Consider the following 18,255-nt stretch of genomic DNA (forward strand, 5'->3'; position numbering starts at 1 on the left):
ATAGTGTTGATGCATTGAAATATGAAACAAATATTTCAATATGGACGCATAACCTGTTTGTATAGCCAGTTGCCTAATGCTGGGTTTGCTTAGGGAAATCCAAACTTTTTTCCCACTCAGAAGGTAGGTATGGTTATTTCCATATCATCATATCTTATCATCTTCCGTATCATATGGATGATTTTTACATCGCTTATACATCACTCTAGAACAGATCATCTACCAAATACTTAAATGTTATAAATTGTGTGCATTTACAGATGCCAAGAAAATAAATTATTTACTACAAAAGAAAGAAAGAAAGGTATTTACCTTTGCATCAAGCCTTTGAATGTAAGACCAAAGATATTCAATGTTGGCTCCAAATGGGTGGACATGGAGGAAGGTTGATATGACTCCTGCACAAAGAGAGAGCATAGAAGGCTCAGTATTGTTATGGCCACATTTGCAAGTAACTGACAGGCTAGTAATAAAGGCAGCCTGCACAATCATAAAACTCCTTGTCAGAGCAGAACCAGCAGTCACTCCACCTCCCCCACTTTAGTTGATTACCTTGGAGAGGTCCTCCAAAGGTAACGCAGTGAAGCTGAGGCAGAGAATATAGTGCCTTGCCTGGAGGGTCCCAAGCCAATATTTATTTCCTTGATTTATACGGCGTAACACTGCCAATTACAGAGGAACCTAATTCAATTCCCTTCACAAGCCCTACTTTCACAGAGGCTCACTCGTGAGTGTGTAGGAAAGGGATGGGCTCGATCATGATGTCTGCTCAGATTTGACAATGAGAAGCAGAGTAGTTGTGCAGGAGCAACTTTTTCACCTTCATGCTGAGTTGCAGTCTGCTGCTCCAGCATAGATAAAAATGTGTTTCTGTATGAAGAGAAGCAAATCTAATAGCAATCCTCTTATATAAAGGGACGTATATTAGCAGTGCTGCCTATGGGAGCAAATGAAGGCTTCCTCTCCAGAGTTAACACTCCAGTGTTACTGACTGATGGTTTATGCCTGTAAATCTAAGCAATTTTGTGTCTCACTGCTGATCTTTTATGCCCCTTCTGCTGGAATAATCTGAGCTTCTCTGCCGTTCTGGCTCAAGGCCCCTCAGTCATTTTTTCAACCCTAGCTTCCATCTGTATAGTGTGTTTCTTAACTGTTAGCAGGGCAAATATGGTGTGTGTGTGTGTGCGCGTGTGTGTGTAATTAGGGTTGAATGTGTAGGTCAGAGTCAGTGAAGCGTGTATCAGACAAAGGAACAGCTCCCTTGAGCACCTTTGACCTCAGTGCTCCTCAGGATCTACATCCAGAAGCACAGAAGATAGACTAGAAACTGTGACTACATCTCCTAGCAACTAGTATAGCAGCATTTCTTTGTCTCTGTCTCTCTTGCTCTACGTACTGCATGCTTTACAGTAGATGTTAGAGTAAGACTGAGACTGTTCTAGGCCAAACCATTCAGCATTTTTTCCAATCCAACCACTGTTGATCAAACCTACACAGACCAGAGATCGCTTACCAAGTAACACAGCTTCCTTCTCAGATCTTAGAGGACCTCGTGTCACCCCCTCAATGCCCTTCTCTCGATGGTGATAGAGTGCTGCAGTGCCATTTACTCCCTGTCCACACACACACACACACACACACACACCATGCACACATAAAAATAAGATGTAAAGTGAGTAAGAAGCAAAACTCAGTGAAAGATGGAGGAGAAGCCACATCCATGCTGTCCAATCTGTAGTAAACAAGCAATCGGCTCCTCTTACAGAGAAATCAATGTTTATTGACATTTACCCTCATCCTCTTTGCAGAGGCTGCTAAAGATAGCAGGCCATGAGTCAAATAAATGATGAAGTGATTCACACATCAGGGCATCACACACAATTTGCTTTTTAGATGCTCTTTGAGGTGACCTCGCAAATAAAGACATTACATGCACACCTCATTTTAAATCCAAGCAATAAATTTCCAGTCAGTAACAGTAAAAACAACAATGCTGTGTATATGTACGTATATATTTAGACATTAGTGGTATGTTGTTTTGTGAAGGTATTGCCTTTCAATAAAATTAATATTTCTTACATATACCCTGTTGCTATAGGTTGATATACAGGGTGTCCCAGAAGTCTCCATACATAGGGGAAATGAACACTTTAGCAAAATGTAACTTTAAATGTAATGATTGCCATTTCTTTGTAAACACACATGGAGTCGTGGATCCCAACTTTGGCTCCCAGTTTGGCAATAGTGTCGTGTGTGATGTGCTTGCCAAGTTTCCTGTTAAAGTCCATCGCAACCTTGCGACAGCTTCCCGATCCAGCCATGACAATGATTTCAATGTGTTCTTCTTTTGTGAAAGGCATTCTTAAAGGCTATTTGGAAAGAAAAAAAAAAAATATATATATATATATATCAAATATTTTGAAAGACATTTTGCTAAAAAGTGTTTAGGTCTCGAGACTTTCTGGACACCCTGTAATTTTCCAGAGCTTTTGAGTTCTGGAGGGAAGATTAAGCTGCTCTTAAGCTGATCTGTTATGCGAACTGTGGTGGGCAGTCACTTCCTACAGTTGCCCATCTGCTCTATGTGTTCACGGTATTCTATAGATAGAACCACCATAAAAACCAAATGTATAGCTTGATAAGATGTGAGTAATCCAGACAGTTCCTCTGAGTAGAGATGATACTTAAACCCTAAACCTCACTGTTTATACCAGACATGTCCTGATGGAAAAGCTGTCAATCACTACGAGTGCATTAAGAGCTAAAGAAGTGATAGTCTACTTACACACTTTAAATAAGCGGAGCGCTTTGTACAGCTTAGGCATTATAGAAGTATTGTTTCATTTTATTTTATTTTATTTTTTTACCATTACTCCAACCGACATGTGACAAGAGATGCTAAATGCTTAGCCTAAGATTTGGTCATGAATTGTTTTGATATTGCCAATTAAAACTTGAGGCAACTAAGGACCTCATCTACATTCTTACATTTATTTCAGCAAAATATACTCAGCAGAGTAAAAAAAAAGAAACGATCTCTCACATTCAACTGCTTTTATTTCTGGCTAATTTCTTAACATGTGTAAATATGTGTATTAACATAAAAACATTCAAAAACTGAGACATAAACTGAACAAGTTTCACAGACATTTGAGGAACAGAAATGGAATAATGAATCCCTGAACAAAGAGGGGGTCGATATCAAAAGTAACAGTCAGTATGTGGTGTCCTCCAGCTGCTTTAAGTACTACAGTGCATCTCATCCTCATGGACTGCACCAGATTTGTCAGTTCTTGCTGTGAGATGTTACTCCACTCTTCCATCGAGGCATTTACAAGTTCTCCATCATGTCTGAGGGGACACATGGTTACATGTAATTTTCCACTGCAAGGATGATCAGCTGTCCTTCCTGTCTCCCTGTAGGCGTCTTACATTACAGACATTGTAGCTTATTGCTCTGGCCACATCTGCAGTCCTCAGGCCTCCCTGCAGCAGGCCTATGGCATGTTTTTCAGAGTCAGTAGAAAGGTCTCTTTAGTGTCCTAACTTATTCTAACTGTGACCTTAATTGCCTAGCGCCTGTAAATTATTAGTGTCTTAAAGACTGTTCCACAGGTGCATGTGCAATAATTGTTTATGGTTTGTTGAAAAACATTGTTTAAACCCTTTCCAATAAAGATCTGTAAAGTGTATTTGGATTTTATAAAATTATCTTTAAAATACAGTCTCCTGAAAGAGGACGTTTCTTTTTTTGCTGAGTATATTAGCTGCATTATGTAAAATCAGCATGTCCAGTATGCAGTAATTTAGTGACTCTTCTTTACCTTTTTGGGGGTGTCACTGGTGTGGTTTGTCCCTTCCACCAAGTCTGTGCTGTTCAAAAGCTGTCAGGAGAAAAAAGTATATGGAATTGTATAGCTATAAATACCGTACATATACTGCTAAAGGAACAAACGTTTGTTTACGCAACCCTGTATACTCTGACCTGTATGACACCTTGGCTTTATATTTTCATAGCACATACATAGCTGAGTAAATGTTAAATATGTAATCCCTTTTCAGTGAATGAGATCTCTTTTACTGTTATTCATGTACTATACATGTGTGTTTCAATAGACTACTACTGGCAGTGTATCAAACCCCAAGTTACTCCTGAAGGATTGTTATACGTAGAAAACATAGAAAACAGGTCAGTCATAGAGTTCAACTTGTGTCTGTTTGGTTAGGTACAGTGTAAACCACAATCTCCACAGGACCTCTGCTTTATTGATGTTCCCATTATCTCAGTCAAATAACATTCATGCAAACCAATGTCTGCAGTTAGGAAAACTGAGTAAACAAGCATGGATTTTATTCTGTGCTCTAAGGCCAACCACGGTGCTAGCAAAAATGAGAGGAGATCATGTTGCTTTGTTCAGCAGTGAAGAAGCAATAACACTTGGATCGTCTTTCAGCGGCACTTTGTCAGCGATACAAATGCACTAAACGCACTGTAGAGTATGGTGTCTTTATAGGCAGCACATTTCCCCCCCATCTGTAGGTCAGAGAGCATGAAATGGTTAAGCAGAGAATGGGATGTGCAAATGTAATATATAGACAGTAAATGAGTCTGGCTCTGCAGATGTCAAGCAAAGCAGAAAACACAGCCTTCCTAAGTTATATCTAGCCTTCTAGGCATTAATCTTCAAACCTACAATTGTAAGAAAAAGATTGTGTGTTTGTGTGTGTGTCACTATATACACAGAGAAAGCTCATTGAGGCTACAGATTGGCCTTGTGTAGTCGCACCTGAAGAGACAGAGAGGTAAGACTGCCAATTTGGAACATCCCCCAACAGAATTTTGGTCTAAAAATGGGTTATAGCAGGAAAAAAGATTAAGGAGTAAAATAGGGCTCTTTAGTAAATTATACACATCTATAATAGATGTCCAATTAAACAGTTCATATTGTTTACAATAATAGTAGTTACTTAGTAGTTACTAAAAATATGCTTTAAGACAAAGTTTCCCAAACTAGGGGTTAATTTACAAATGGGGCTATGAGAGAAACTCATTGTTTGCTTTATCCATTTATTTTAAAACATTTTTACAAATAGCTATCTAACTACAAAGAGCGATTCTGTGGGCTAATATTTTGTGCATGCTATTGAAAGCTTTTTCATTATACTGACACACAGCACTAGCATAGGAGCTGACCAATAAAAATGGACAATTTTCTCCATATATCTACCTCGGCTAGTTCCTTGACAGCATCGAATGACTCTGACTCAGTGGAACAAAAGAAGTCAAGAAATCAAACATGAAATTATGGTGAAACCGTTACTGAACATGGATTTACAAGCATGATGATAAACAGAAAATTCAAAAATTCCATTTAGGGTCTTTTGACCAAAAACCTTCAAGCAAGGAACCCCTGATTTAAGAGAAATATCTGAATAATAGGCGGAGTCCTTAACGGGTTAATCCGGACTATGTGTGTTAAACTTACCTTCTCCCTGAGGCTGAAGATCTCCCCCTCTAGGTAGCGCTGCTCGTCTCGTGCCTGCTCCAGCTCCAGTTCCTTTCCCTTCAGCTCATCCTGGAGCCTCAGTAGTTGCTGTGGAGACAGACAGCATTAAGAAGAACAAATGATAGCAGTCGCCAACAAAGTACTTGCCGGTGTAGGTGATGAATGCTTATGAAAAGAGATCAACAACAGGGATCTCAATCTGGTGCAGAAAAATGAAGCACAGGACTGCTATCTACAAAAAAAATTCTCTCTAATGCTAGACAAAACTGATGTGTAGCTACTGATATGATATCTTAATTCAGCCACTAACAAACTAATGATAATAATGTATTCTACGTACATCTCAGCTAATGTGTTGTTACCAGTGCCTTATGGTTTTATGATACTGTTTAGTCAAGTCAGAAAACCTGGTTACAGCTCTGCGACTTTGTAGTCAGATCTCATCTTGCTTCACAGTCAGAGTGGATTCGCCAATGAAATTAAGGATGCAATTGGATTTCTGAATTGAATTGAATTTCTGTCTGAAATACCAGACGTTTATTTATTTATTTATTATTTTTATTTAAAGGCAACCAGAAATCAAAACTGATCTTTATACTGTGTTTGTTCATGCACCTGGCCATATTGTACCTGAGTGAAATTGTATTGTGTAATATAAAATACAAATTCTTGGTTTTCCATCAGAATGCAATGATTTTTCACTGGAAATATGCAGGATAAAATTATATTTAACCAATAATATCATGTTATGTTAGCAATTGCTGAGTACAAATACTGAGTCTTAGTCACACGAAAATATGTGATGTTATGAAAGACAAATGCATCATGACTTTTGCTTCATGTTTTTTTAGTGAATGAGAGAGATGAGTGTGTTGCTTCTGTTTTTTTTTTTTTTTTTGTAGAGGCAGTAAAGGACTGCTGAGGCATAGACATGAGCTCGTCGGAGTGTCTGGCAGGCTGCACTGCAAGCTCCCAATGCTCTTGCTACTAGGTAAGCCTTACCATTTTGTGTAAAGAGGTCAAACATGTCCCATGATATCAGAGTGAAATTGAGCTGTATTTGTAGTGTGCATGTGTGCTTATGTCTTATAAAGAATATATAAAATGTAAAAGTGAGAGCTAGTGTTATTCTGGCTACGGTATGCTCTCTAGACCTGTGAGAACTGCTTTGATTATATGCATTATATGTGTGTGTGTATGTTGGGGTGCGAGAATGTCCTACCTGCTGCATACTGTGCATGGTTTGCTGCAGGAAGTTGAGCTGGTGCTCATGATTGTGCTCCTCTTCGGGGTGCTGCATCTTTCCCTGCTCCTTCTTCAACAGCTCTACCTCATTCCTGTAGGCATCAAGCTGCCAGCGCAGACTGTCATTCTCCTCTCGCAGGCCATACGAGTGCACAGCCAGAGCTGCAGGTATGAAAAGTATACAAAAGACTGTTGTTAGAACAGTGTATTCAAAAAGGCAACAAATAAGGTTTGCAATGATTGTAATGCAAGTAATAAGAAATATGAATTAATATTAAAAATCTTTTCTAACTCCTTCTGCTGTAACAATTAACAGTCTCTCTCTCTCTTTAAATATATATATATTATATATACTAAGGAGTTAGAAAAGATTTTTAGTATTAATTCATATTTCTTATTACTTGCATTACAATCATTACAAACCTTACAAAAACAAAATAATTACAAATGTATATATACACACATACACAGTGCCCTCCACTAACATTGGCACCCTTGGTAAATATGAGCAATGAAGGCTGTGAAAAATTGTCTTTATTGATTAACCTTTTGATCTTTTGTTAAAAAATTTCCCCAAAATACTCTGCTCTCATGGATATCAAACAATTGCAAACACAACACAGGTTTATCAAGAATAAAAAAACTTTGTTAAATATAGGACCAAGGAATATGGTTGTGATGTGCGGCAAAAGGTTGTTGAGCAGATCTCTTGCCATGTATTCTCCAACCTCATCAGCCATTACAGGAAAAGACTCAGCTGTTATCTTGGCAAAGGGAGGTAGCACAAAGTATTGACTAAAAGTGCCAGTAATTGTTGCACATGTATATTTAACAAAAATTATTTTTGATAAACCTGTATCTTGTTTGCAATTGTTTGATATCCATGAGAGCAGAGTATTTTTTTTAAACAAAAGATCAAAAGGTTAAACAATAAAGACAATTTTTTACAGCCTTCTTTGCTCATATTTACCAAGGGTTCCAATATTAGTGGAGGGCACTGTATGTACATATATAAAGACGGTTTGAATCACGACAAACCATGTATCATGAATCACACTGAATAATTTCACACTGAATTTTATGACATTTTTTATGATTATATTATGAAAACATTTGACACAATTTTAATTAACAACCAAAAAAAAATAGTTCATACCTGAGTTATCCATTCGAACCTTCTTACAGGGGTTTTCCTCCAAGTCTTCATCTGACATCTCCATTTCCTCTTCCCTTCGGATTCCCATGATCTCCTCACTGTGGGCATTTCTCAGCTCCTAAAACACCAAAATCATAAACACACCCAATCAAACGCACACATGCGCACACACACACACACACACACACACACACACACACACACACACACACACACACACACACAAACAAACAAACGTACACAATAGGAGAGACAGAGGAAGTCAGAGAGAAACATGCACACACATCATTAGTGGCATCTGTCCTGTAACATGTTCTTTGCTAGAACATGAATTTAATATTTCATATTCCATATTTTCTATTTCTTCTAGAGAGAAGCATCCCTTTCATTTACATGGATAATCAATGTCAGAGCACATATTTAAGGTAGTATAATAGTTTCATTTTCTCAATAATATTCTCTGTCTTTCAGCTCTGAAAAGGCTCTTATTGCAGCCCAACTTTGTGATCAAACGACAGACAGTTGCTGACTGATCGAGTCCAACACAGCCTGCTGAGAGAGCTGAGGCTCTGCCATCACACAGCTGTGTGTGATAACAAAAGCTTGGATGCTCCATTTGTCTTGGACTGAAAAGTATAAAAATCACATTATACAAACTTCCAGGCTCACTGATCCCCTGATAGTCATTATAGGGATCAGTAGTGAGGTGGTTTAATGCCAGTAGTGTGAAATCTTGCAGATCAGACACAATAAATAACGTTGGAGCTGTTGCACTGAAGGGAAAGAGAACACATGCAAGTTTGTCTATATGTATGCATTGGTATAGTCCCACACTGCTTGTTCCTTTATCTTGTTTTGTTATGATAAATGGACACTTTCTTGATCTACAGTTATTTTTGTTGCCACTATATTTTATCACAAAATGTTAATGAAAGAAAAATAAACGTTATAGTATGACATACAATTTAGCTTAATCATGTTCTGAACTGCACTGGCCAAGATTTCACATGGGTGACATCAAAACTGATTTTGGCCTATCACTGCACCAAAGTCACCTTCACAAAATCAACATCTTACCTCTGGTTAGACTGAGAAGATAAATATGAAGTTTCCTTTTAATGTCTGGACTTACAGAAGTGTACGAATATAAATTGTGTACTTCCTTTAGAGGGGTACATGTTTTTTGGTCATCACAGATAAAAAAAAACATCCCAATAGCTTAGTGCAAGTTATACATATTAAATATGTCATTTGTACATATATATGTCAGTGTATAACCAGATCAAAAGAATGTGTATCTATAAGGAATAAGGACTTGTATTGTTCTATATCAGTTTGTTAAAATACTGAATTTAGGTTAGCTACAAACGTCAAAGCCTGATCAAAGTCCTAGAATGTAGCACCAACATACTTTTTAAACTTTAATCTAAACCTAATGCAAATTTAATCAGTAATGAATAATTAATCCAAGTGTATCATTAGTGACCACCATTTTAACCCTAGAAGTACCTGTTACCATGGTAACTTAAGAGCTACTTGACTTTCTAGTACACACAGACTGTGCTGCAGAGTGAGAGACCATAATCAGTGATGCAGGATGGTTTATTTGTGAGACCACAAAAGCCATAAAGACCCACAAGCCACATTAGCAGCTGGAGCACCAATGTAGCCTGTGGAGTCAGTATGACAAGAAGATAGGAGACATACCAACCTTACACTGCTTTCGCCAAATGTCTATGTTCTTGCGCTGTGCTTTTGAGAAATGGTCCCATGCCTTTTGCCTGGTGGCAGCGCTGAATACGGCCGTAATCTGCTCAACTTTGGTGGATAAGGAAGTCAGACAAGACAAGCCATTTATGTATAGCCACTGCCAGCTAGAGCCACACACCAGAAACCTTCCCAGTGAGGTTTCTGATAGAGTCTGCTCTATTGTACTTACACCTTATGACCTGCTGATTCAAATCCTTAAGGACTGAGGAAGGCAACAGGATACAATGGTTAGAATACAATTCCGCTTCAAGTCTTATTGCTTGTAATGAATTTGGGGGAAGCTGAGAGGGAGCTTCACTTAAAATTATGTCATATTCTTGTATTAAAATTTGAATATGCAATGTATGGGTTTCAAATTAGTTTTGAAGATCACACGTGCTGAACTTCTACCTGTTGTAAAATGTTGCCTTTTGATCTGACTAAATTTGCAAACTTTATTTGAGATATCTGTATGATTTGTGTATGATTTGTGTGTGTTGTGTGTTTAAACAGGCCCATGCACAGGTTTAAGTTTGAAAGTTGAGGTATAGTAACCCAGTGGTTCCTAACTCTGATCCTAGAGTACCCCGGGTTGCATGTTTTAGTGTGTTTAAATTAGAAATTAGAATGTTGAAACAGGGGGAAGGGATCTGGCCAACTACAAGTCTCATGATAATTTTGGCAAAATATTCATAAACAGTCAGTACTGCAATATAGGGGGTAGTTAAGAGCCATGAAGCTCTTTGAATGCTGAGCCATCCTATATGACTGGGATGGAGCTGGTCCAGATGTGACTTGAGGAAACAGATCTGAAATAAATGGTGCAGCCAGGAGTGAGTCCCCAGTCGCAGGGTTCATGAGCACACTCCAGGTCTGCATTTTTGCTCTGTGAGCCACCAAATTACAGCAAATACACACACACACACACACACACACACACACACACACACACACACACACACACACACACACACACACACACACACACACACACACACACACACACACACACACACACACACACACACACACACACATATTGCAAAAGGGCAGGGGTATAAGATCAATCTGTAGTCTATCTGTGCATGTGCCTGTGTTATAACCATTACAACATTCAATGCCATCTCATACTATTACTACAGTATACTAAGACAATATCAGTTTCATTAACTGTGGCATGCTGCCATGTAGCTACATCTATAGACATAATTAAAATTCAAAGCATCTTGCATTCCATCATTACACACCCAATAAGAATCTCTGTAATAATGATCTCACTGCTAGAATCTGATTTTGGCCTACCTGTAAGATAAGTTGAACAGCTCCATCCCTGAAATGAAGACAGGCTCCTCCCACTGAGACTGTACTTACCCCGGGCCATTTTGTGGGCTACGGCTAGCGTCCCCCTTGGGGGCTAGGTCTGATCTTATTATAATATAAGTATACTGTGTGTGTGTGTGTGTGTGTGTGTGTGTGTGTGTATATATATATATATATATATATATACACATAAAATATAAAATAACCTTGTTCCTCTTCCTGACAGGCTGACATAAATAAAGCTTATATAGCATAATAGTTTAGTTTGTGTGTCATTACATTTTGGCGTAGCTGCCAGATGAAGCCATTTACGATGGTTCATCACGAAAACTGAGTCAGAAAGCCCACTGATCTGATCAAAGACTGAGCCAGCTTAAGAAACACACATAATCTTGGACAGAACAAAGGATGTACTGTTGTCATGGTAACACTACAAGAACATCTCTACGTAAGCAGTGTGTATAAGGCCTGTGAGTCTTACATTGGGTGAGGATGGTAAGCAGTGAGTTCTTGAAGAGCTCTTTGGCTTGCTCCATCTGCTCCTCATGCTGGGCCTTCTCATTCATCAGGCGCCGCACGTGGCTGTTGGCTGACTGGATCATGGAGTAGAACTGATTGGAGGTGCGCCGGTTCACCTCACCCCTTTCTATCCATGTGAACAGTACTGCTATGGCCTCACTGAACTTGCTGTCATCTGTGGGGAAAAGTGGGAGATATTATTTTTGACATGAATTCAGACATAGTAGAGACAGATTTTTTAAAAAAATATATAAAGATATATTAAGTATTACATTAGATATATGAAATATATTTTTTGTGTAAATCACACACACACACACACACACACACACACACATATATCCTATTTTAATGTGTTAATGGAATATTTAATCAGGGTCATTTAATGATTCAGTGATGATTTGATGCAGCAGCAGCTCACAACCATAGATTTTGGTGGGTCAGGATGAATGTAATAATGACACAGTGTCCTCCACTAATATTGGCACCCTTGATAAATATGAGCAAAGAAGCTATGGAAAAATTGTCCTTATTGTTTAAACTTTTGATCTTTTGTTAAAAAATTCAACAAAATACTCTACTATCAAACAATTTCAAACACAACACAGGTTCATCAGAAAATATCGTTGTTAAATTATTATTGCACAACAATTATTGTCACCCCATGAATTCATATCAGAAAAATATATTTGAAGTATATTCTCATTGATATTTTACATTTTTTACTACAGCTGGGTGACTAGGAACAGGAAAATCTCCAAGGATCACAGCTGGAGAGTTGCAGAGGTTAATTGCATCTTGGGGTCAAAAAGTCTCCAAAACTACAATCCGAAGTCACCTACATCACCACAAGTTGTTTGGAAGGGTTTCAAGAAAAAAGCCTCCACTCTCATCCAAAAACAAACTCTTCAAAGTCTTCAGTTTGCCAGACACTACTGGAACTTCAAATGGGATTGGATTCTATAGTCAGATGAAACATATTTCCTCTTGCACATATGAAAAGCAGTGTGTGATCATCTCAGTATATTCTAACAATTTTAATTATACATCCAAGAGACCAATTATTATTCCAGGAGTTGATGTGTGATCTGTGTTTGGTTTAAAAAAAACAAATCCAGGAGACTATAGAGTTCTAAAACATCATGAGTGAGTGAGAGCAGATATGCCTTTTAGTTGCACTCTTATTCATCATTCTAGCTAATTCTGAAAGTAGAATTCTCCTGGTCCCAGGACAAGCATGACATTCGACAGGAGTAAAAATAATTCCCTCAGTCAAATGAGACTGCACAGCCAGTCCGCACCAATCATGATGACCATGCCAGGATTTGTAAATGTGTAAATCTCAACACTCTCCCTTCTAAATCCCCCAGCATACCCATTTTCCCCTGCTGTAGCTTTATGAAAGATATGCTACCAGTTATTCAGAGCCAACACAAATAGAATTACTATTTTATGATATAGTGTTGGTTTACTGGCTTATTTTTGTGAATAACTGTATTTAAATTTATTTATTCCATTCTCCTAAAATAAGAAAACACTTACCAGATGCTCCTTTTTTATGAATAAAAATAACAACATAAAAGAAAATGACATGCCTTCACCTGCACCAGACAGAGCAGGTTAAGAAAGACTTATCGAAGAGCCAAGACCCAAAACAGAGCTGAATAAAAGCCAAATCCAGTGGAAATACTGGATTTACATTGCTACACTGGCTTTTAGTGCTGCCCTCTTACAAAGATGTGGCTTTACTCCATTGAAATACACATACCCTAAATGGTCTACTGCGGGAGTGCAGCCTGATGTTTTACAGCTAACATCTCAGACAGAAAAGCAAAGGCCTGCATGCTGTTCCCATTTAAACAGGCACGATCATATTTATAGCCAATAAATATTAGTGTATTACAAAAGAACAAAGGCTGCCCCAAATTCAGAGTAAAGACTCATTTCACAGTGGTGTCTTTTCTGTGCCAAGCAGAATATTGAGCTGTATCTGGCAAACTTTGCGTGTGTTTTGGGACTCAGTTAAAATGCAAGTGCACATGGTGCAGGAAAGCACCACACTGAGGGAATAGGAAACACTCAACTGTGTGCCAAGATTACTGATAAGGTGTGTGCAGTCAAGTTACCATCATCTAAATGAAAGCAGATTAGGAGATTTGAGAGGCTTGGAAAGGCGCTTTACACCTAATGTCTGTTTTGATTTATCACAAATGTAAAAAAATTAATTAAATAATAATAATAAAATCTGAGGCAGGACAAAAATGATATGTTGCTTATGAAGGTGAAAACATTTGACCTGGAAAGATCTGGAGAATATGTATATGAGAGTCCTTGTTTTGAAGTGAAATTAATTCTTAAAATTAAACACCCTGTTGAGAAACCATAAGCACAAGCTCAGTGGTGTAAATTGTTTATGCAGCATACAGTGAGGGAAAAAAGTATTTGATCCCCTGCTGATTTTGTACATTTGCCCACTGACAAAGAAATGATCAGTCTATAATTTTAATGGTAGATTTATTTGAACAGTGAGAGACAGAATAACAACAAAAAAAATCCAGAAAAACGCATGTCAAAAATGTTATAAATTGATTTGCATTTCAATGAGGGAAATAAGTATTTGACCCCTCTGCAAAACATGACTTGGTACTTGGTGGCAAAACCCTTGTTGGCAATCACAGAGGTCAGATGTTTCTTGTAGTTGGCCACCAGGTTTGCACACATCTCAGGAGGGATTTTGTCCCACTCCTCTTTGTAGATCTTCTCCAAGTCATTAAGGTTTCGAGGCTGACGTTTGGCAACTCGAACCTTCAGCTCCCTCCACAGATTTTCTACGGGATTAAGGTCTGGAGACTGGCTAGGCCACTCCAGGACCTTAATGTGCTTCTTCTTGAGCCACTCCTTTGTTGCCTTGGCCGTGTGTTTTGGGTCATTGTCATGCTGGAATACCCATCCACAACCCATTTTCAATGCCCTGGCTGAGGGAAGGAGGTTCTCCCCCAAGATTTGACGGTACATGGCCCCGTCCATCGTCCCTTTGATGCGGTGAAGTTGTCCTGTCCCCTTAGCAGAAAAACACCCCCAAAGCATAATGTTTCCACCTCCATGTTTGACGGTGGGGATGATGTTCTTGGGGTCATAGGCGGCATTCCTCCTCCTCCAAACACGGCGAGTTGTGTCGATGCCAAAGAGCTCCATTTTGGTCTCATCTGACAACACTTTCACCCAGTTGTCCTCTGAATCATTCAGATATTCATTGGCAAACTTCAGACGGGCATGTATATGTGCTTTCTTGAGCAGGGGGACCTTGCGGGCGCTGCAGGATTTCAGTCCTTCACGGCGTAGTGTGTTACCAATTGTTTTCTTGGTGACTATGGTCCCAGCTGCCTTGAGATCATTAACAAGATTCTCCTGTGTAGTTCTGGGCTGATTCCTCACTGTTCTCATGATCACTGCAACTCCACGAGGTGAGATCTTGCATGGAGCCCCAGGCCGAGGGAGATTGACAGTTCTTTTGTGTTTCTTCCATTTGCGAATAATCGCACCAACTGTTGTCACCTTCTCACCAAGCTGCTTGGCAATGGTCTTGTAGCCCATTCCAGACTTGTGTAGGTCTACAATCTTGTCCCTGATATCCTTGGAGAGCTCTTTGGTCTTGGCCATGGTTCAGAGTTTGGAATCTGATTGATTGATTGCTCCTGTGGACAGGTGTCTTTTATACAGGTAACAAGCTGAGATTAGGAGCACTCCCTTTAAGAGTGTGCTCCTAATCTCAGCTCGTTACCTGTATAAAAGATACCTGGGAGCCAGAAATCTTTCTGATTGAGAGGGGGTCAAATACTTATTTCCCTCATTAAAATGCAAATCAATTTATAACATTTTTGACATGCGTTTTTCTGGATTTTTTTGTTGTTATTCTGTCTCTCACTGTTCAAATAAACTTACCATTAAAATTATAGAATGATCATTTCTTTGTCGGTGGGCAAACGTACAAAATCAGCAGGGGATCAAATACTTTTTTCCCTCACTGTATATAACGGAAAGCATGGAGTTTAGAAATGGAGGTGTTTTAGATTGATCTTGACTGCCTGTATTATTTACAGACTTCAAAGTGAAATGCGTGCGTCTAGTTTGGGAGGGGGAAAAAAAACACAGGTGTAAAACCAGCTGGCTGGGAAATGTTCTTGAGGTGTAGTAATCAACACTCCATTATTTATGCCAAGGTTTCAGTTGTGTCTATTATTACATGCTCATCCTGGCAGAGCATTTTGTGTTAAAGAATTTCATCTTTATTTATTAACATAACTGTCATATAGTAAATGAGCAAACAACACTGTAAACCTACTGTCTGACACCCTAGAAAACATCCTCACAAAAAGGGGGAGAACTCTGAGAACTTTGGCTGGACCTTCTACCTTTGGGCTAGTGCTCTAGTAGAGAAAGTGACTGAGAAGAAGGTGGGGCTTTAGGCATAGTCTTTCAGTTGCTAAAGTTATTTCCTAACACCGTTTACAGAGAACTCCTTAGAGGCATATTCACCAAGGACCACTATAGAAGCTAGTTCAGCACAGAGGCACGCAACAAACAACAGCTGGATTTTTTTTTTGCTTTGCAGCTGTAGAAAGTGGAGGAGACTAAGCTGAGGAGAAGTACTTAGGCTTAGCAGGCAAGCATTTCACTAATAACTTTGACATCATCAGAAAGCAGCAGGAATGAAACAGCATACACAGCTAAGCAGGTCTTCAGACCACACTGAAGTTGGAAAAGCACTGCAGAGCAGCTGCTCAAGATATGTTTTCACCTTAACTGTTTTTCTCTGGTACTGTAATGATGATACATTTCCGGGATGAAAAGCAGCAACATTTTTAGTAGAAAAACACACCTTTCAGTTTTTCGGCAAGTAGGCCTGCCTCGTGCTCTGAGTAGTGCATGATAGGGGGGGGAGAAGGAGGTTGCAAGCGGTCTTCGTGGATTTTGCGCCGATGACGTTCTTCTCGTGCCAGTAACCTCTGTTTGCACTCCCACTCATACAAGTCATCCCTCGCCTGAGCAAAGTCTACATGGATGCGACCCGAATCCTTTTTATCTGTGCTGGAACCAATGCGCATCCGGTAGCCTAAGACATAAAAAACAACCATTACAAATCAATACTGATATAAAATTTTTAAAAAACATGAAAAGAAGAAAGCTTTCATATCATTAATGACAAATTAATGGAAAAACAACAGGTTTTGGGCCAGAGCTGCCAGAACAGCTTCAGTGCACATTCACATAGATTGTACAAGTGTCAACTGGTGTTTTGCTTGTGGTCGTAGAAAGTGCTGACTAACACCTCACTCCAAAATCTCCCATAAGTGTTTAATCGGGTTGATATTAGGTGAGCGTCCATGCCATAGCATATGATTGACATAATTTTCATATTCATCAGTCCATTCAGTGAGATCTTGTACTTTGTGGATGAGGACATTGCTAATTGTATTGATTTGCAGTGACTCTTTCCTCTAAAGGAAGAAATGGACCCAGTCCATGCCACCAAAATGCCCCTACAGTATATTTTGTTTCTTTAATTTGTATATCAAAATATACTCTAAGTCAATCTTGTGCAAACGAAAAACAAAAGCACACCAGAAAGATAAATGGCCTTGTCCACCATGAACTCTTCACTAAAGCGGATGTGGCAGAAGTTTTTCTTGCTCTTGCGGATAGCAACAATTTCACCACACTGGTCAAACACCTCTCGGATAACTTCTTCACTTGCATTCTCAGGGAGTCCACCAACAAACACTGTTTTACAGCCTGGAGGACGCTCTCTGGTAGATGGAGGTGGAAGATCTGCATGATAGAAACAGAGCAAGTCACAATTGACTAATGATTGTATCAGCTCTAATTTTTCTATCAACCCATCTTTTTGCTGGGAAAGATGAGATTAGCTCATGCACTTATCTGCAGGATATACATTAAACTCTTACTTGGGTTCTGGGGGAAAAGTGTACAGCTCTTGCAGTGGATAATCTCTTTGATGACAGGTAGCTCAGGCTGCACAGGTGGAGGAGGCACCAGACTGATCCCTGCCATCAAGGGGTTAATGGGTGCAATAATACCCAAGTTGGGGTCAAAACCTTGGATACAGATGGAATCTGGAAGGGAAGAAAAATCCAACAAAATAAAAGGTTAGGAATGCATCCATTAATTTCAAACAAGTAGAAGAGAATAAACAAAATAATCTAACAGTAATTAAACAAGATAAATAAACAACAGTAACTAAAACTCTAACAAGAGGATAGTAGACCAACATTGCCTTAAAGATAGGACATAGGGCTTAGGTTGAGACTTAAAGTACAATAGAATCCTATTCTCTTCTATCCTCTAGGACAGTGGTTCCCAAACTTTTCCAGGGTAAGGCCCCCCAAATGGCATTAACATTTGACCGAGGCCCCCCTTTTGCAAGATGTCTTTAAAACACATTAAAAATACAGACTTCTGAATATATCTCCCTTTTTTTAAAAATTAATAATTACATCTTGCATCTTTACATTACATTAGATTAGAATTGATTGTGTGTGTGTGGTTGTCTGAGAGTGAGAAACAGAAAATCATGTATTTATTTATTTTTCACACCAAATTGTTGAGGCCCCACGGGCACCCCCTGGCGGCCCCCAAGGGGGCCGCGGCCCCCGCTTTGAAAACCACTGCTCTAGGAGACATAGCAGACGGTAAATCTGTTACTGTAATCATGTGAAATGTGTACTTTAGCAGATCCCT

At 39.1% G+C, this 18,255-nt stretch overlaps 1 protein-coding gene across 2 annotated transcripts in view; it reads right to left on the minus strand.

Annotated features, from left to right (window-relative positions):
* The window catches only part of enox1 (ecto-NOX disulfide-thiol exchanger 1), a 60,135-nt gene that overhangs the window by 3,525 nt on the left and 38,355 nt on the right, over nucleotides 1-18,255 (minus strand). For both annotated transcript variants that reach the window (XM_053626905.1, XM_053626904.1), the window contains 11 exons: nucleotides 17,463-17,630; nucleotides 17,119-17,325; nucleotides 16,376-16,609; nucleotides 11,459-11,671; nucleotides 9,620-9,726; nucleotides 7,909-8,026; nucleotides 6,730-6,914; nucleotides 5,487-5,594; nucleotides 3,825-3,884; nucleotides 1,514-1,613; nucleotides 313-398 (listed from right to left, as the gene is read on the minus strand). In XM_053626905.1, the coding sequence (XP_053482880.1) occupies nucleotides 313-398; nucleotides 1,514-1,613; nucleotides 3,825-3,884; nucleotides 5,487-5,594; nucleotides 6,730-6,914; nucleotides 7,909-8,026; nucleotides 9,620-9,726; nucleotides 11,459-11,671; nucleotides 16,376-16,609; nucleotides 17,119-17,325; nucleotides 17,463-17,630 (1,586 nt within the window). The remainder of the gene's footprint in view (nucleotides 1-312; nucleotides 399-1,513; nucleotides 1,614-3,824; nucleotides 3,885-5,486; nucleotides 5,595-6,729; nucleotides 6,915-7,908; nucleotides 8,027-9,619; nucleotides 9,727-11,458; nucleotides 11,672-16,375; nucleotides 16,610-17,118; nucleotides 17,326-17,462; nucleotides 17,631-18,255) is intronic.

Source organism: Ictalurus furcatus, chromosome 6, assembly GCF_023375685.1.
Source record: "Ictalurus furcatus strain D&B chromosome 6, Billie_1.0, whole genome shotgun sequence".
NCBI lineage: Eukaryota > Metazoa > Chordata > Actinopteri > Siluriformes > Ictaluridae > Ictalurus > Ictalurus furcatus.